This window comes from Nerophis lumbriciformis, linkage group LG02, assembly GCF_033978685.3.
Source record: "Nerophis lumbriciformis linkage group LG02, RoL_Nlum_v2.1, whole genome shotgun sequence".
Classification (NCBI taxonomy): domain Eukaryota; kingdom Metazoa; phylum Chordata; class Actinopteri; order Syngnathiformes; family Syngnathidae; genus Nerophis; species Nerophis lumbriciformis.
Window position 1 is genome coordinate 5,839,106 of NC_084549.2, and position 18,437 is coordinate 5,857,542.

At 40.3% G+C, this 18,437-nt stretch overlaps 1 protein-coding gene and 1 pseudogene across 4 annotated transcripts in view; both read left to right on the forward strand.

Moving 5' to 3' along the window:
* nckap1 (NCK-associated protein 1) overlaps window positions 1-18,437 on the forward strand; it is a 102,867-nt gene that overhangs the window by 48,828 nt on the left and 35,602 nt on the right. For 2 of the 4 annotated variants that reach the window (XM_061933958.1, XM_061934032.2), the window contains 9 exons: window positions 7,237-7,329; window positions 7,401-7,457; window positions 7,524-7,666; window positions 7,738-7,828; window positions 10,738-10,875; window positions 10,944-10,992; window positions 11,060-11,216; window positions 14,931-14,987; window positions 15,305-15,401. In XM_061933958.1, coding sequence (XP_061789942.1) covers window positions 7,237-7,329; window positions 7,401-7,457; window positions 7,524-7,666; window positions 7,738-7,828; window positions 10,738-10,875; window positions 10,944-10,992; window positions 11,060-11,216; window positions 14,931-14,987; window positions 15,305-15,401 — 882 coding nt within the window. The remainder of the gene's footprint in view (window positions 1-7,236; window positions 7,330-7,400; window positions 7,458-7,523; window positions 7,667-7,737; window positions 7,829-10,737; window positions 10,876-10,943; window positions 10,993-11,059; window positions 11,217-14,930; window positions 14,988-15,304; window positions 15,402-18,437) is intronic. The other 2 variants (XM_061934025.1, XM_061934083.1) reach the window with 1 other exon arrangement.
* Window positions 9,462-10,540, forward strand: LOC140679501 (uncharacterized; annotated as a pseudogene).

The following is an 18,437-nucleotide window of genomic DNA, read 5'->3' on the forward strand; positions in this document are numbered from 1 at the left end:
ACACTACTACTGTGCACGTGTGCTGAGAGCTAAATGGAGTCATTGCTTTGCAGGACCAAATGTGTCTTTAGCTTTCAGCGTGCTGCTTATGTGTGTGTGCGTGTGTGTGTGTGTGTGTGTGTGTGTGTGTGTGTGTGTGTGTGTGTGTGTGTGTGTGTGTGTGTACCTAGCAGACAGCTTTATTCAATATCAATGTGCAAAAAATGGTCTTATGTTGTTTTCTGCTTTGTTTCTGTGTTTGTTTGTTTTGCATGTTAATCCTGGCTTATTCCGGACTTGTGCTTTTTGGTAAGTTTTTGTACATTTGAGTTGAGTTTTGTCAGACTGTGAACATTTCAAAACGTTTTAAAGGCTTTCACCACTCTTTGTGCTTTGCTCGGCTGTCAGCAGTCTTGTGTTCTCTTCTCCATCCACTGTGTGTGTGTGCGTGTGTGTGCGTGTGTGCGTGTGTGCGTGTGTGTGTGTGTGTGTGTGTGTGTGTGTGTGTGTGTGTGTGTGTGTGTGTGCGTGTGTGTGTGTGTGTGTGTGTGTGTGTTCTTGTAGTTCTACCCTTCTTGAGACATCAACAATGAAAAGTAGCTTCCATATGAGGAGGTGTGAACAAGTGATGACATAAATCATGGTCCCAATAACATTGCATCTAATGGAGAATGTCTCATTTGCACCCCCTGCTGGTGACATCTATCAAAATTAGGGTGGTCCCAAAAAGGAGGGATTTTTCAAATTGACTTTGTCTCGGTTTTAATGAAAATAACAAGTGTGTGTAAAAATTGAAGTGCGCCCCCTCTGGCCAACATATGTAATAACAAGTGTGTGTAAGAAATTGAAATGTGCCCCCTTTGGCCAAAATTAATTAAAAAAAATTAAATAAATATGTATATAGAGGGGCAACACGGTGGAACATGGGGTTAGTGCATGTGCCTCACAATACGAAGGTCCTGAGTACCGTATTTTCCGCACCATAAGCCGCCCTGGGTTATAAGCCGCGCCTTCAATGAACGGCATATTTCAAAACTTTGTCCACCTATAAGCCGCCCCGTGTTATAAGCCGCATCTAACTGCGCTAAAGGAATGTCAAAAAAACAGTCAGATAGGTCAGTCAAACTTTATTAATATATTAAAAACCAGCGTGATGTGGGCGCGCATGGAGTCGTATATCAACATGGACGGAGCTGCGTGAAAAAAGCCACCCGGCCTCTTCGCGTAAACTTACCTTAACCACTCGCTCATCTTTTCTTCATCCATCCATCCCTTCGAGTTAGCTTTTATGATGACGCCGGCTGGAAAGGTCTCTTTTGGAAAGGTCTTCCTTTTGAATATCACCATGGGTGGAAGTTTCTGGCCATTAGCATGGCAAGCTAGAACCACAGTGAAGGATGACTTCTCATTCCCTGTGGTGCGAATATTCACCGTACGTGCTCCCGTTGTATCCACAGTGCGGTTCACAGGAATATCAAAAGTCAGTGGAACCTCGTCCATGTTGATAATGTTCTCTGGCCGGATCTTTTTTTCAGCTATCTTGTTTTTACAATATGCACGGAAAGTAGCCAGCTTTTCTTGAAAGTCTTTAGGCAGTTGCTGTGAAATAGTAGTCCGTGTGCGGATGGAGAGATTGCGTCTTTTCATGAACCGGAAACCTGTCGCTTAGTAGGAGCCATTTTGTGGTCTTTACAGATGTAAAAACACAAAGGAAATGAAACGTAATATCCGCGCGCTTCTTCTTCTTCTACGGGGGCGGGTGGTTGCTTACAGTAGAAGAAGCGCTTCCTGTTCTATGGGGGCGGGTGCTTACCTTGGCGGTTGCTTGCGTAGAAGAAGAAGCACTTCCTCTTCTACGGGGAAAAAAGATGGCGGCTGTTTATCGTAGTTGCGAGACCGAAACTTTATGAAAATGAATCTTAATATTAATCCATATATAAAGCGCACCGGGTTATAAGCCGCACTGTCAGCTTTTGAGTAAATTTGTGGTTTTTAGGTGCGGCTAATAGTGCGGAAAATACGGTAGTCCTGAGTTCAATCCCGGGCTCGGGATCTTTCTGTGTGGAGTTTACATGTCCGAATGCAGCTGAGATAGGCTCCAGCACCCCCCGTGACCCCAAAAGGGACAAGCGGTAGAAAATGGATGGATGGATGGATGTAACAACTTGAAATTATTTATTATTAAAAAAACATTACAAACAAAAAAATCTAAACACTTACCTTTTTTATATTTGAATAGTATCTACTAGGGGGTGTAACGGTACACAAAGATTTCGGTTCGGTACGTACCTCGGTTTAGAGGTCACGGTTCGGTTCATTTTCGGTACAGTAAGAAAACAACAAAATATTAATTTTTGGGTTATTTATTTACCAAATTTGCAAAATCTTCCACCAAAAATGTTTTTCTTAGTGGAATATTTGATGTGAAGTAATGGGAACCTTGGATAGGTCAATAATTCATAATAACATTGATTTTGATACAATATTATGTTTTGAGCAATGACAGTTTGAAAGAAAAAAAAAACAGCTTTGTTTTATTAGTCAACATTGCAACTTTTTCTAAATTACATTTCACTTTTAAGCTTTTTTATTTCACTCTTGTTATGTTTTTGTTTATTTTAATAGTATTTTTAGAATGTGCCGTGGGCCTTTAAAACTTTAGCTGTGGGCCGCAAATGGCCTCCGGGGCACACTTTTGACACCCCTGCTATAGATAATAAAACATTAAACCTGATAAATCTATGGATAAAAACCAGAGCCTTGCGACGCATGCACGTTTAGCATAACTCTTTCTCTCTCTCTGTCTCTGCCCCTCCCTCACCAATTCTGCTGTTTGTTTTGTTTTTAACCCCTTCTTAACCCTGAACGTACATTGAAAATACACGCAACCCTAACTCAAAATGCCGGACATTTGAGGCATTTAAGAAACTCCGCAAAAGAGGACATGTCCGGTGAAAAGAGGATGTATGGTCAGTCTATCGTAGCCCGTTAGCTGTGTTGTGCCTCGGTGTGCATTGTTTACACAACGTGTGTTACGCTACTTAATATGTCCGTGTGGAAACTCGTACAGTACACCTCCGAACCGAAACCCCCGTACAGAAACGCTTCAATACAAATACACGGACCGTTACACCCCTAGTATCTATATATTATTAATGTTGTAAATACAAATCTTTATATATGTACAAAGGGTGGTCCTCAAGAAGGTAACAAATACAAGAATGTGTATGTGTGTGCATACCTGCCAACTACTCCAATTTTCCCGTAATTAGTACGGTTTTCATCAACCTATTCCGGGTTACGGTTGCAGTGATAAAAAATATGGTTTTTCATTAATTCAATTTTTTTTTTTTTTTTAAGTTTTATTCACGAAATCGCGTAACAACAATGACAATCGACACTGCTTCCCGTAACTTCCTATCGAGCCATTCCGAATGCCATGCGCGAGGCTATTTATAGCACCGCTGCCAAGCACGAGGCACCTGTTGCCCATTGTTTCCAAACGAGCGAACGATCATGGAATCAGCCGGAGAAAAATCGCAAACGAGTCTTAAACCGAAAAGAAAACTGCAGTCATTCCGTGAAGAATATTCAAAAGCCTATCCGGGAATAATTATCCGTTCCAAAAAGGGTGAAAACTACGCGAATTGCACCTTGCGCAGACAAGATTTTTCGATCGGACACGGAGGAATTAGCGATGTAAAAGACCACGTTGGGACAAAAAAACACAAGTCTAATGCCGTTGCTAAATTTGGATTTTAGCCACAAAAAGGTAATGACACCAATGTTATCTATTGGAATTGTTTAGTACTGTTATACTGTTAAAAGTGTTTATACTATTTATGCTTTCAAGTCCAAGTTGAAGAAATCTTGTTAAATGTTGACAGCATAACTACCAAAATACAGAAGTATGTCCTTAATATTTTTGCAGTGCTATTTCTGTTGAAAAGTTAAAATGATTACATTAGAGATGTGATGTGCCACTTTTCAAGTGTCTGATGGCTTAAATTAATTTTCATTAATTTTTCATATTTTGAATTCTTTTGAGAGGCTTACAAAAAAACTACATTTGAATTGTAATTCCATGCTATTGACAGGACTATTAATTTTAATGAAGTTAGCTTACCATGTTTACAGTATGATAATTGTGATAGAAATGTGAATTTTAGGCACAGAATATTTTTTACAATTGAACAAAGCAGTAGATTATACAAGCTTGGACAGAAAGTTAATAATGACACCAATTTTTTTTTTAATGGAATTGTTTAGTACTGTTTTACCATTTGTTTACTGTAAAAAGTGTTTATACTTTCAATTAACAAATTGAAGTCTTGTGAAAGGTTGACAGGATAACTGGCATTAACTGTCAAAATAATTTCAAACTATTGAAGTTAGCTTACAGAATAAACATGTCAATCAACCCATATGATTTTTGCTGTAATATTTTTGTTTTGAAAAGTCACTGTGACTGATAGAAAAGTGATGGTTTTAGCAACATTTTAACCTGTCTGAGTGCTAATAATCATTTTGCGTCGGGGGGGCGAAGACTGAACCCCCCCACCAGGACTTTGTCCTGGACGTACCGGGGCCTGCAACCCCTGGACCCTGGCTACTAGGTTTTTCTGATTTCAAAAGTTGGCAGGTATGGTGAAGTAATGGGAACCTTGGATAGGTCAATAATTCATAATAACATTGATTTTGATACAATATTATGTTTTGAGCAATGACAGTTTGAAAGAAGAAAAAAAACCAGCTTTGTTTTATTAGTCAACATTGCAACTTTTTCTAAATTACATTTCACTTTTAAGCTTTTTTATTTCACTTTTGTTATGTTTTTGTTTATTTTAATAGTATTTTTAGAATGTGCCGTGGGCCTTTAAAACATTGGCTGTGGGCCGCAAATGGCCTCCGGGGCACACTTTTGACACCCCTGCTATAGATAATAAAAAATTTAATCTGATAAATCTATGGATAAAAACCAGAGCCTTGCGACGCATGCACGTTTATCATAACTCTCTCTCTCTCTCTCTGTCTCTGCCCCTCCCTCACCAATGCTGCTGTTTGTTTTGTTTTTAACCCCTTCTTAACCCTGAACGCACATTGAAAATACACGCAACCCTAACTCAAAATGCCGGACATTTGAGGCATTTAAGAAACTCCACAAAAGAGGACATGTCCGGTGAAAAGAGGACGTATGGTCAGTCTATCCTAGCCTGTTAGCTGTGTTGTGCCTCGGTGTGCATTGTTTATACAACGTGCGTTACGCTACTTAAAATGTCCGTGTGGAAACTCGTTCGGTACACCTCCGAACCGAAACCCCCGTACCGAAACGCTTCAATACAAATACACGTACCGTTACACCCCTAGTATCTATACAGGTAAAAGCCAGTAAATTAGAATATTTTGAAAAACTTGATTTATTTCAGTAATTGCATTCAAAAGGTGTAACTTGTACATTATATTTATTCATTGCACACAGACTGATGCATTCAAATGTTTATTTCATTTAATTTTGATGATTTGAAGTGGCAACAAATGAAAATCCAAAATTCCGTGTGTCACAAAATTAGAATATTACTTAAGGCTAATACAAAAAAGGGATTTTTAGAAATGTTGGCCAACTGAAAAGTATGAAAATGAAAAATATGAGCATGTACAATACTCAATACTTGGTTGGAGCTCCTTTTGCCTCAATTACTGCGTTAATGCGGCGTGGCATGGAGTCGATGAGTTTCTGGCACTGCTCAGGTGTTATGAGAGCCCAGGTTGCTCTGATAGTGGCCTTCAACTCTTCTGTGTTTTTGGGTCTGGCATTCTGCATCTTCCTTTTCACAATACCCCACAGATTTTCTATGGGGCTAAGGTCAGGGGAGTTGGCGGGCCAATTTAGAACAGAAATACCATGGTCCCTAAACCAGGCACGGGTAGATTTTGCGCTGTATGCAGGCGCCAAGTCCTGTTGGAACTTGAAATTTCCATCTCCATAGAGCAGGTCAGCAGCAGGAAGCATGAAGTGCTCTAAAACTTGCTGGTAGACGGCTGCGTTGACCCTGGATCTCAGGAAACAGAGTGGACCGACACCAGCAGATGACATGGCACCCCAAACCATCACTGATGGTGGAAACTTTACACTAGACTTCAGGCAACGTGGATCCTGTGCCTCTCCTGTCTTCCTCCAGACTCTGGGACCTCGATTTCCAAAGGAAATGCAAAATTTGCATGGTTGGGTGATGGTTTGGGGTGCCATGTCATCTGCTGGTGTCGGTCCACTCTGTTTCCTGAGATCCAGGGTCAACGCACCCGTCTACCAGCAAGTTTTAGAGCACTTCATGCTTCCTGCTGCTGACCTGCTCTATGGAGATGGAGATTTCAAGTTCCAACAGGACTTGGCGCCTGCACACAGCGCAAAATCTACCCGTGCCTGGTTTACGGACCATGGTATTTCTGTTCTAAATTGGCCCGCCAACTCCCCTGACCTTAGCCCCATAGAAAATCTGTGGGGTATTGTGAAAAGGAAGATGCAGAATGCCAGACCCAAAAACGCAGAAGAGTTGAAGGCCACTATCAGAGCAACCTGGGCTCTCATAACACCTGAGCAGTGCCAGAAACTCATCGACTCCATGCCACGCCGCATTAACGCAGTAATTGAGGCAAAAGGAGCTCCAACCAAGTATTGAGTATTGTACATGCTCACATTTTTCATTTTCATACTTTTCAGTTGGCCAACATTTCTAAAAATCCCTTTTTTGTATTAGCCTTAAGTAATATTCTAATTTTGTGACACACGGAATTTTGGATTTTCATTTGTTGCCACTTCAAATCATCAAAATTAAATGAAATAAACATTTGAATGCATCAGTCTGTGTGCAATGAATAAATATAATGTACAGGTTACACCTTTTGAATGCAATTACTGAAATTAATCAAGTTTTTCAAAATATTCTAATTTACTGGCTTTTACCTGTATATTATTAATGTTGTAAATACAAATCTTTATATATGTACAAAGGGTGGTCCTCAAGAAGGTAACAAATACAAGAATGTGTATGTGTGTGTCTTTAAAGAGCTGTTTCACTCTGCACAAATACAGCAGCTTTCCTTTATTCATTCAATTCTTCTACTTCTAGTTCTTCTACTTTCTCAAAGGATTTTCTTTCAAGAATTTGGAATGGCCAACTAAATCAGGCAAAGACTTGCCAGTCCGAGCTTAGACTGCGTGAGTGTCCTAACTCCTGCGTCTCCTCTGTGCTGTTACAGCAACAGCTGTCTCAGCTGCAAAAAGAGAAGTCCGAGATTCTGAAGAACCTGGCTCTCTACTACTTCACCTTCGTCGACGTGATGGAGTTCAAGGTAGGAGGACACTGCCACCGTGAGTGTGTTGCGTTGAGAGTCCGAATGACAGGATCCATGTGGACCCGCAGGACCACGTGTGCGAGCTGCTCAACACCATCGACGCCTGCCAAGTTTTCTTCGACATCGTAAGTCCTCAAAGCACATTTCATCTCCAAGTCCCCGCCGTGAATGATGCTCTGCCTTTCCGCCAGACGGTGAACTTTGACCTGACCAAGAACTACCTGGACCTGGCGGTGACCTACACTACACTCATGATAATCCTGTCACGCATAGAGGAGAGGAAAGCCATCATCGGACTGTACAACTACGCGCACGAGATGACGCACGGGGCCAGGTGACTTTAAAAACACGTCACCTGGCGCCCGTGCTCTCTGCTGACTTGTTCTCCTCCTCTTTGTGCCTCAGTGACCGGGAGTATCCCAGGCTGGGCCAGATGATTGTGGATTATGAAAACCCTCTGAAGAAGATGATGGAGGAGTTTGTCCCCCATGGGAAGGTAGTGCACTTACTGTCGTTAGCATGTTAGCACACTGAACTCCGTCAGGGGGGGTTAAACCAGGACCTGAACGTCACGCTCATACATAACACATAGGAAATATACTGCAACATTACACTATACTACATGTAATATTACACTACTACATGCAACATTATACTATACTACATGTAATATTTCACTATACTACATGCAACATTACACTATACTACATGCAACATTACACTATACTACATGTAGTATTACACTATACTACATGCAACATTACACTATACTACATGCAACATTACACTATACTAATGCAACATTACACTATACTACATGCAACATTACACTATACTACATGCAATATTACACTATACTACATGCAACATTACGCTATACTACATGTAATATTACACTATACTAATGCAACATTACACTACTACATGCGACATTACACTATACTACATGTAACATTACACTATACTACATGCAACATTACACTATACTACATGCAACATTACGCTATACTACATGTAATATTACACTATACTAATGCAACATTACACTACTACATGCGACATTACACTATACTACATGTAATATTACACTATACTACATGCAACATTACACTATACTACATGTAATATTACACTATACTACATGCAACATTACACTATACTACATGCAATATTACACTACTACATGCAACATTACACTATACTACATGCAACATTACACTATACTACATGCAACATTACACTATACTACATGTAATATTACACTATACTACATGCAACATTAGATTATACTACCTGCAACATTACACTATACTACATGCAACATTACACTATACTACATGCAACATTACATTATACTACATGCAATATTACACTATACTAATGCACAAGTACACTATACTACATGCAACATTACACTATACTACATGCAACATTACACTATACTACCGGTACATGTAATATTACACTATACTACATGCAACATTACACTATACTACATGTAATATTACACTACTACATGCAACATTACACTATACTACATGTAATATTACACTATACTACATGAAACATTAGATTATACTACCTGCAACATTACACTATACTACATGCAATATTACATTATACTACATGCAACATTACACTATACTACATGCAACATTACATTATACTACATGCAACATTACACTATACTACATGCAATATTACACTATACTACATGCAATATTACATTATACTACATGCAACATTACACTATACTACATGCAATATTACACTATACTACATGCAACATTACATTATACTACATGTGACATTACACTATACTACATGCAACATTACACTATACTACATGCAACATTACATTATACTACATGCAACATTACACTATACTACATGCAACATTACATTATACTACATGCAACATTACACTATACTACATGCAACATTACATTATACTACATGCAACATTACACTATACGACATGCAATATTACACTAAACTAATGCAACATTACACTATACGACATGCAATATTGCACCATACTACATGCAATATTACACTATACTAATGCAACATTATACTATACTAATGCAACATTACACTATACTACATGCAATATTACACTATACTACATGCACTATGAACACTGCAACATTGTAGTGCAATACAATATAGTAGACTAGTGCAACATTACAGTATACTACATGCAATACAACATACAGTTAGGTCCATAAATATTTGGACATTACATTACATTACAGTATACTACATGCAGTACAATATAGTAGAATAGTGCAATATTACAGTATACTACATGCAATACAATATAGTAGTATAGTGCAATATTACAGTATACTACATGCAATACAACATAGTAGAATAGTGCAATATTATAGTATACTACATGCAATACAATATACAGTACCGGTATACTAAAAGCAATACAATATAGTAGAATATCGCAATATTACAGTATACTACATGCAATACATCATAGTAGAATATTGCAATATTACAGTATACTACATGCAATATAATATACAGTATGCTAAAAGCAATACAATATAGTAGAATATCGCAATATTACAGTATACTACATGCAATACATCATAGTAGAATATTGCAATATTACAGTATACTACATGCAATACATCATAGTAGAATATTGCAATATTACAGTATACTACATGCAATACATCATTGTAGAATATTGCAATATTACAGTATACTATATGCGATACAATATAGTAGAATAGTGCAATATTACAGTATACTACATGCAATGCAATATAGTAGAATAGTGCATTATTACAGTATACTACATGCAATACAATATAGTAGAATAGTGCAATATTACAGTATACTACATGCAATACATCATAGTAGAATATTGCAATATTACAGTATACTACATGCAATACATCATAGTAGAATATTGCAATATTACAGTATACTACATGCAATACATAATAGTAGAATATTGCAATATTACAGTATACTATATGCGATACAATATAGTAGAATAGTGCAATATTATAGTATACTACATGCAATGCAATATAGTAGAATAGTGCATTATTACAGTATACTACATGCAATACAATATAGTAGAATAGTGCAATATTACAGTATACTACATGTAATACAATATAGTAGAATATTGCAATATTACAGTATACTATATGCGATACAATATAGTAGAATAGTGTAATATTACAGTATACTAAAAGCAATACAATATAGTAGAATAGTGCAATATTACATGAAGGTTGAGGTAAAAGTGTTTTAGTCAAAATAGAAAGTGCTAGGGGTTGTAGTCTGTCTGGTGTTCACGCCAGTTCCACGAGGCCACATTTAACATGGAACAGTTTTGGTGTCAGTCCCCATGACTGGTCTCTGTCGCCGTAGTCCCTGTCAGACGCTCTCATCAGTCTTCAGATGGTTTATCCCAGAAGGAATCTGTCGGCCGACCAGTGGAGGAATGCTCAGCTGCTCTCGCTCATCTCCGCTCCCTCCACCATGCTGAACCCTGCGCAGTCAGACACAGTGAGTGGCCTCTTTTGCCCTCGTTTACCATCAATTGAATCACCTCATGAGCGTGTCTCTCTTTCCAGATGCCCTGCGAATATTTATCTCTGGATGCAATGGAAAAATGGATTGTTTGTAAGTACCGAAGGCACCCAGTCCGCCCTTCGACCTGTGATGGATCGTGTCCTCTTCTTCCGTCCAGTCGGCTTCATCCTTTGTCACGCCGTGCTGAACAGCGATGCGGCGGCGTTGTCCTTGTGGAAGCTGGCGCTGCAAAGCTCCACCTGCCTGTGTCTGTTCAGGGATGAAGTCTTCCACATCCACAAGGCTGCTGAGGATCTCTTTGTCAACATCCGAGGGTAAGAGCGGACACACGAGTCCACGAGTCCGGGGTAAGTCAGAGGAGCTTGCCCCCAACGTCACAGCATGGTGCATTCTGTCGCCATGCTGAAAGAAAACATTGTCAGCAAAAACAAGTGAAAATACTTCTCTGCCTCCTGACTACTGTTGACGTGCCTTTGAGCAAGGCACGCGGTCACCGTTTGAACGCTATACACTATGCAATATTACACTATACTACATGCAATATTACACTATACTACATGCAACATTACACTATACTACATGCAACATTACACTATACTACATGCAACATTACACTATACTACATGCAATATTACACTATACTACATGCAATATTACACTATACTACATGCAATATTACACTATACTACATGCAATATTACACTATACTACATGCAATATTACACTACTACATGCAACACAATACAGTGGAATACTGCAATATTACACTATACTACATGCAATATTACACTATACTACATGCAATATTACACTACTACATGCAACACAATACAGTGGAATACTGCAATATTACACTATACTACATGCAACATTACACTATACTACATGCAACATTACACTATACTACATGCAACACATTATAGTGGAATACTGCAATATTACACTACACTACATGCAACACAATATAGTGGAATACTGCAATATTACACTATACTACATGCAACACAATACAGTGGAATACTGCAATATTACACTACACTACATGCAACACAATATAGTGGAATACTGCAATATTACACTATACTACATGCAATATTACACTACTACATGCAACACAATACAGTGGAATACTGCAATATTACACTATACTACATGCAACATTACACTATACTACATGCAACATTACACTATACTACATGCAACACATTATAGTGGAATACTGCAATATTACACTACACTACATGCAACACAATATAGTGGAATACTGCAATATTACACTATACTACATGCAACACAATACAGTGGAATACTGCAATATTACACTACACTACATGCAACACAATATAGTGGCATACTGCAATATTACACTATACTACATGCAACATTACACTATACTACATGCAACATTACACTATACTACATGCAACATTACACTATACTACATGCAACATTACACTATACTACATGCAACATTACACTATACTACATGCAACATTACACTATACTACATGCAATATTACACTATACTACAAGCAATATTACACTATACTACATGCAACATTAGAATATACTACATGCAAACATTACACTATACTACATGCAACATTACACTATACTACATGCAATATTACACTATACTACATGCAATATTACACTATACTACCTACAATATTACACTATACTACATGCAATATTACACTATACTACATGCACCATTACACTACTACATGCAACATTACACTATACTACATGCAACATTACACTATACTACATGTAATATTACACTATACTACATGCAACATTACACTATACTACATGCAATATTAGCCTCCTGTAATTGGATATGTACAACACAATAACTACAGCAGAGCATGTAGTAAGTAAATTTACAAAAATAAAAAAGGCTGCTCCCATCGGCCACCAAGAGGCACTGTGCTGTGATATTGTTGTCAACTTGCATTACTGCAATGAGAGACAATATTGTGTGTATACAGTACAGGCCAAAAGTTTGGACACACCTTCTCATTCAGTGGGTTTTCTTTATTTTCATGACTATTTACATGGTAGATTGTCACATCGAAACTATGAATGAACACATGTGGAGTTATGTACTTAACAAAAAAAGGTGAAATAACTGAAAACATGTTTTATATTCTAGTTTCTACAAAATAGCCACCCATTGCTCTGATTACTGTTTTGCACACTCTTGGCATTCTCTCGATGAGCTTCAAGAGGTAGTGAAATGGAAATGGTTTTCACTTCACAGGTGTCATAGTTTTGATGTGACAATCTACAATGTAAATAGTCATGAAAATAAAGAAAACGCATTGAATGAGAAGGTGTGTCCAAACTTTTGGCCTGTACTGTATGTGTAATCTAAATATACAGGTAAAAGCCAATAAATTAGAATATTTTGAAAAACTTGATTTATTTCAGTAATTGCATTCAAAAGGTGTAAATTGTACATTATATTTATTCATTGCACACAGACTGATGCATTCAAATGTTTATTTCATTTAATTTTGATGATTTGAAGTGGCAACAAATGAAAATCCAAACTTCCGTGTGTTACAAAATTAGAATATTACTTAAGGCTAATACAAAAAAGGGATTTTTAGAAATGTTGGCCAACTGAAAAGTATGAAAATGAAAAATATGAGCATGTACAATACTCAATACTTGGTTGGAGCTCCTTTTGCCTCAATTACTGTGTTAATGCGGCGTGGCATGGAGTCGATGAGTTTCTGGCACTGCTCAGGTGTGATGAGAGCCCAGGTTGCTCTGATAGTGGCCTTCAACTCTTCTGCGTTTTTGGGTCTGGCATTCTGCATCTTCCTTTTCACAATACCCCACAGATTTTCTATGGGGCTAAGGTCAGGGGAGTTGGCGGGCCAATTTAGAACAGAAATACCATGGTCCGTAAACCAGGCACGGGTAGATTTTGCGCTGTGTGCAGGCGCCAAGTCCTGTTGGAACTTGAAATCTCCATCTCCATAGAGCAGGTCAGCAGCAGGAAGCATGAAGTGCTCTAAAACTTGCTGGTAGACGGCTGCGTTGACCCTGGATCTCAGGAAACAGAGTGGACCGACACCAGCAGATGACATGGCACCCCAAACCATCACCCAACCATGCAAATTTTGCATTTCCTTTGGAAATCGAGGTCCCAGAGTCTGGAGGAAGACAGGAGAGGCACAGGATCCACGTTGCCTGAAGTCTAGTGTAAAGTTTCCACCATCAGTGATGGTTTGGGGTGCCATGTCATCTGCTGGTGTCGGTCCACTCTGTTTCCTGAGATCCAGGGTCAACGCAGCCGTCTACCAGCAAGTTTTAGAGCACTTCATGCTTCCTGCTGCTGACCTGCTCTATGGAGATGGAGATTTCAAGTTCCAACAGGACTTGGCGCCTGCACACAGCGCAAAATCTACCCGTGCCTGGTTTACGGACCATGGTATTTCTGTTCTAAATTGGCCCGCCAACTCCCCTGACCTTAGCCCCATAGAAAATCTGTGGGGTATTGTGAAAAGGAAGATGCAGAATGCCAGACCCAAAAACGCAGAAGAGTTGAAGGCCACTATCAGAGCAACCTGGGCTCTCATAACACCTGAGCAGTGCCAGAAACTCATCGACTCCATGCCACGCCGCATTAACGCAGTAATTGAGGCAAAAGGAGCTCCAACCAAGTATTGAGTATTGTACATGCTCATATTTTTCATTTTCATACTTTTCAGTTGGCCAACATTTCTAAAAATCCCTTTTTTGTATTAGCCTTAAGTAATATTCTAATTTTGTGACACACGGAATTTTGGATTTTCATTTGTTGCCATTTCAAATCATCAAAATTAAATGAAATAAACATTTGAATGCATCAGTCTGTGTGCAATGAATAAATATAATGTACAAGTTACACCTTTTGAATGCAATTACTGAAATAAATCAAGTTTTTCAAAATATTCTAATTTACCGGTACTGGCTTTTACCTGTATGTGTATAAATATATATGTGTGTAAATAATGACATGTATTTGACAGGTACAACAAGCGCATCAATGACATCAGAGAATGCAAGGAGCAGGCTCTGTCTCATTCGTAAGAATCTATCCCAACTGCACTTCCACATTATTTTTCTCCCTCAAACTAATTCCTTTCATCACCTACTTTCCTCTTTTCAACCGACATATCAGCGACCTGCTCTTATGTTTCTCAGGGATTTTAACCCACGACTTCCTTACGCTGTCTTTATCTTTTCCTCATTTCCTTCTCTGTACTTAATCTGTCCCCCGCTTTCATCTTTGTTCCCGTTCATCCACCATCGCTGTCTCGTACTCACTTTGCTGCCCTCAATGTGTCAAAACAATCTTGCGGCTGCTGTGTTCTGACGTGTCCTCCGTTCTGCCGCTTTACAGAGGCTCCATGCACCGAGAGAGGCGCAAATTCCTCAGGTCCGCTCTCAAGGAGCTGGCCACCGTCTTAGCGGACCAGCCAGGGCTGTTGGGCCCAAAGGTAGTTAGCACACAATGCAATGGAAAAAACACTTAAGGAGACATGCACTATTTCAAAGCATCATTCGCAATGACTCTGTGAGACAAGAAAAGGTTATTTTTCAGTTTTTTTTAAAAACACCATCAATAGGTGACTAACAGTGTAGCAGTGTAATGGGCGTCATCTATAGCGCCCAAAAAGCCCTCTATTTAAAACATCCAAAAACCACAAACAATACTCAATTTACATACCGTGACCTGCATATTAATCAAGTATTAGCGACATTGTTATTGTAAGAGCTAACACAGAGGAACTACTTTTATTAACACAACAGATTGCTCATGGAAGAAGTATTGCGGCTGCTGCATCACTTCTGAGTTGGTAGAAGGTCATTCTAGATTTTAAACCTTGTCTCTCACGTTCATAGTAGAAAGTTGTGGACATCAGCCGAAAACTTTGACTTTCAATTCATACCCGTAGGACAATGCAGGAAGACGTGGCAAAATGCTCGTTTTCTCTGAGCTTTTTTTTCTCTTTAACCTGAAAGAATTATGATAATCACCTAAGCAGGGAACACAAGTATTGTGCTGAAAGATACAACCATCCCATCAGTTTTAATGCTTTCCATGGGAATTAATGGGAATAAACATTGAATGCAACATTACACTATACTACAAGCATACTACGTGTATGGCGGGGATGGCGTTCTGCTGACCTCGACTGCGGATGTTGTGGATCGGTGGAGGGAATACTTCGAAGACCTCCTCAATCCCACCAACACGTCTTCTTATGAGGAAGCAGTGCCTGGGGAGTCTGTGGTGGGCTCTCCTATTTCTGGGGCTGAGGTTGCTTAGGTAGTTAAAAAGCTCCTCGGTGGCAAGGCCCCAGGGGTAGATGAGATCCGCCCAGAGTTCCTTAAGGCTCTGGATGCTGTGGGGCTGTCTTGGTTGACAAGACTCTGCAGCATCGCGTGGACATCGGGGGCGGTACCTCTGGATTGGCAGACCGGGGTGGTGGTTCCTCTCTTTAAGAAGGGGAACCGGAGGGTGTGTTCTAACTATCGTGGGATCACACTCCTCAGCCTTCCCGGTAAGGTCTATTCAGGTGTACTGGAGAGGAGGCTACGCCGGATAGTCGAACCTCGGATTCAGGAGGAACAGTGTGGTTTTCGTCCTGGTCGTGGAACTGTGGACCAGCTCTATACTCTCGGCAGGGTCCTTGAGGGTGCATGGGAGTTTGCCCAACCAGTCTACATGTGTTTTGTGGACTTGGAGAAGGCATTCGACCGTGTCCCTCGGGAAGTCCTGTGGGGAGTGCTCAGAGAGTATGGGGTATCGGACTGTCTGATTGTGGCAGTCCGCTCCCTGTATGCTCAGTGCCAGAGCTTGGTCCGCATTGCCGGCAGTAAGTCGGACACGTTTCCAGTGAGGGTTGGACTCCGCCAAGGCTGCCCTTTGTCACCGATTCTGTTCATAACTTTTATGGACAGAATTTCTAGGCGCAGTCAAGGCGTTGAGGGGATCTGGTTTGGTGGCTGCAGGATTAGGTCTCTGCTTTTTGCAGATGATGTGGTCCTGATGGCTTCATCTGGCCAGGATCTTCAGCTCTCACTGGATCGGTTCGCAGCCGTGTGTGAAGCAACTGGGATGAGAATCAGCACCTCCAAGTCCGAGTCCATGGTTCTCGCCCGGAAAAGGGTGGAGTGCCATCTCCGGGTTGGGGAGGAGATCTTGCCCCAAGTGGAGAAGTTCAAGTACCTTGGAGTCTTGTTCACGAGTGAGGGAAGAGTGGATCGTGAGATCGACAGGCGGATCGGTGCGGCGTCTTCAGTAATGCGGACGCTGTATCGATCCGTTGTGGTGAAGAAGGAGCTGAGCCGGAAGGCAAAGCTCTCAATTTACCGGTCAATCTACGTTCCCATCCTCACCTATGGTCATGAGCTTTGGGTTATGACCGAAAGGACAAGATCACGGGTACAAGCGGCCGAAATGAGTTTCCTCCGCCGGGTGGCGAGGCTCTCCCTTAGAGATAGGGTGAGAAGCTCTGCCATCCGGGGGGAGCTCAAAGTAAAGCCGCTGCTCCTCCACATCGAGAGGAGCCAGATGAGGTGGTTCGGGCATCTGGTCAGGATGCCACTCGAACGCCTCCCTAGGGAGGTGTTTAGGGCACGTCCGACCGGTAGGAGGCCGCGGGGAAGACCCAGGACACGTTGGGAAGACTATGTCTCCCGGCTGGCCTGGGAGCGCCTCGGGGTCCCACAGGAAGAGCTGGACGAAGTGGCTGGGGAGAGGGAAGTCTGGGCTTCCCTGCTTAGGCTGCTGCCCCCGCGACCCGACCTCGGATAAGCGGAAGAAGATGGATGGATGGATGGAAACATTGAATGCAACATGCTAGACCTTGCAGTATGATTATTAGCTAAAACAACCTGATTTAATGCAAATTCAGTAGAATTTCAACCCTGCACTGTGCATTCCTCCATCATTCTATGTTTTACATACCACCGTATTTTCCAAGTTGTAGAGTTAAAGTTAGTCACACACACACTAGGTGTGGTGAAATTACTCTTTGCGTTTGACCCACCCCCTTGTTCCAGGTGAGGGGAACAGTGAGCAGCAGCGGTGGCCACGCTCGGGAGTCATTTGTTTTGTGATTTAACCCCAAATTCCAACCCTTGCTGCTGAGTGCCTGCAAAATTAGCTTTAAAAAAGTGTTAAATTAGCTATAAAAAAAAAAAAAGTTAGCATATGTCAAATTCCAAGATTTATGGCTTTGGGGACATTGTACAGTAAGTGATTGTCTCAATATGTTTGTATATCTTGTTTAGCACTTAGCAATACGGCTCCATGATGCTTAGTGTTTGACTAAAGCTGCATCTGTTTAGCACACAGCTTCTAAAACCTGTAGATCAGGGGTGCTCACACTTTTTCTGCAGGCGAGCTACTTTTCAATTGATCAAGTCGTGGGGATCTACCTCATTCATATATATCATTTATATTTACTTATTTATGAAATATATGTTTTTGTTAATAAGTTAAAGGTGTTTAATGATAATGCAAG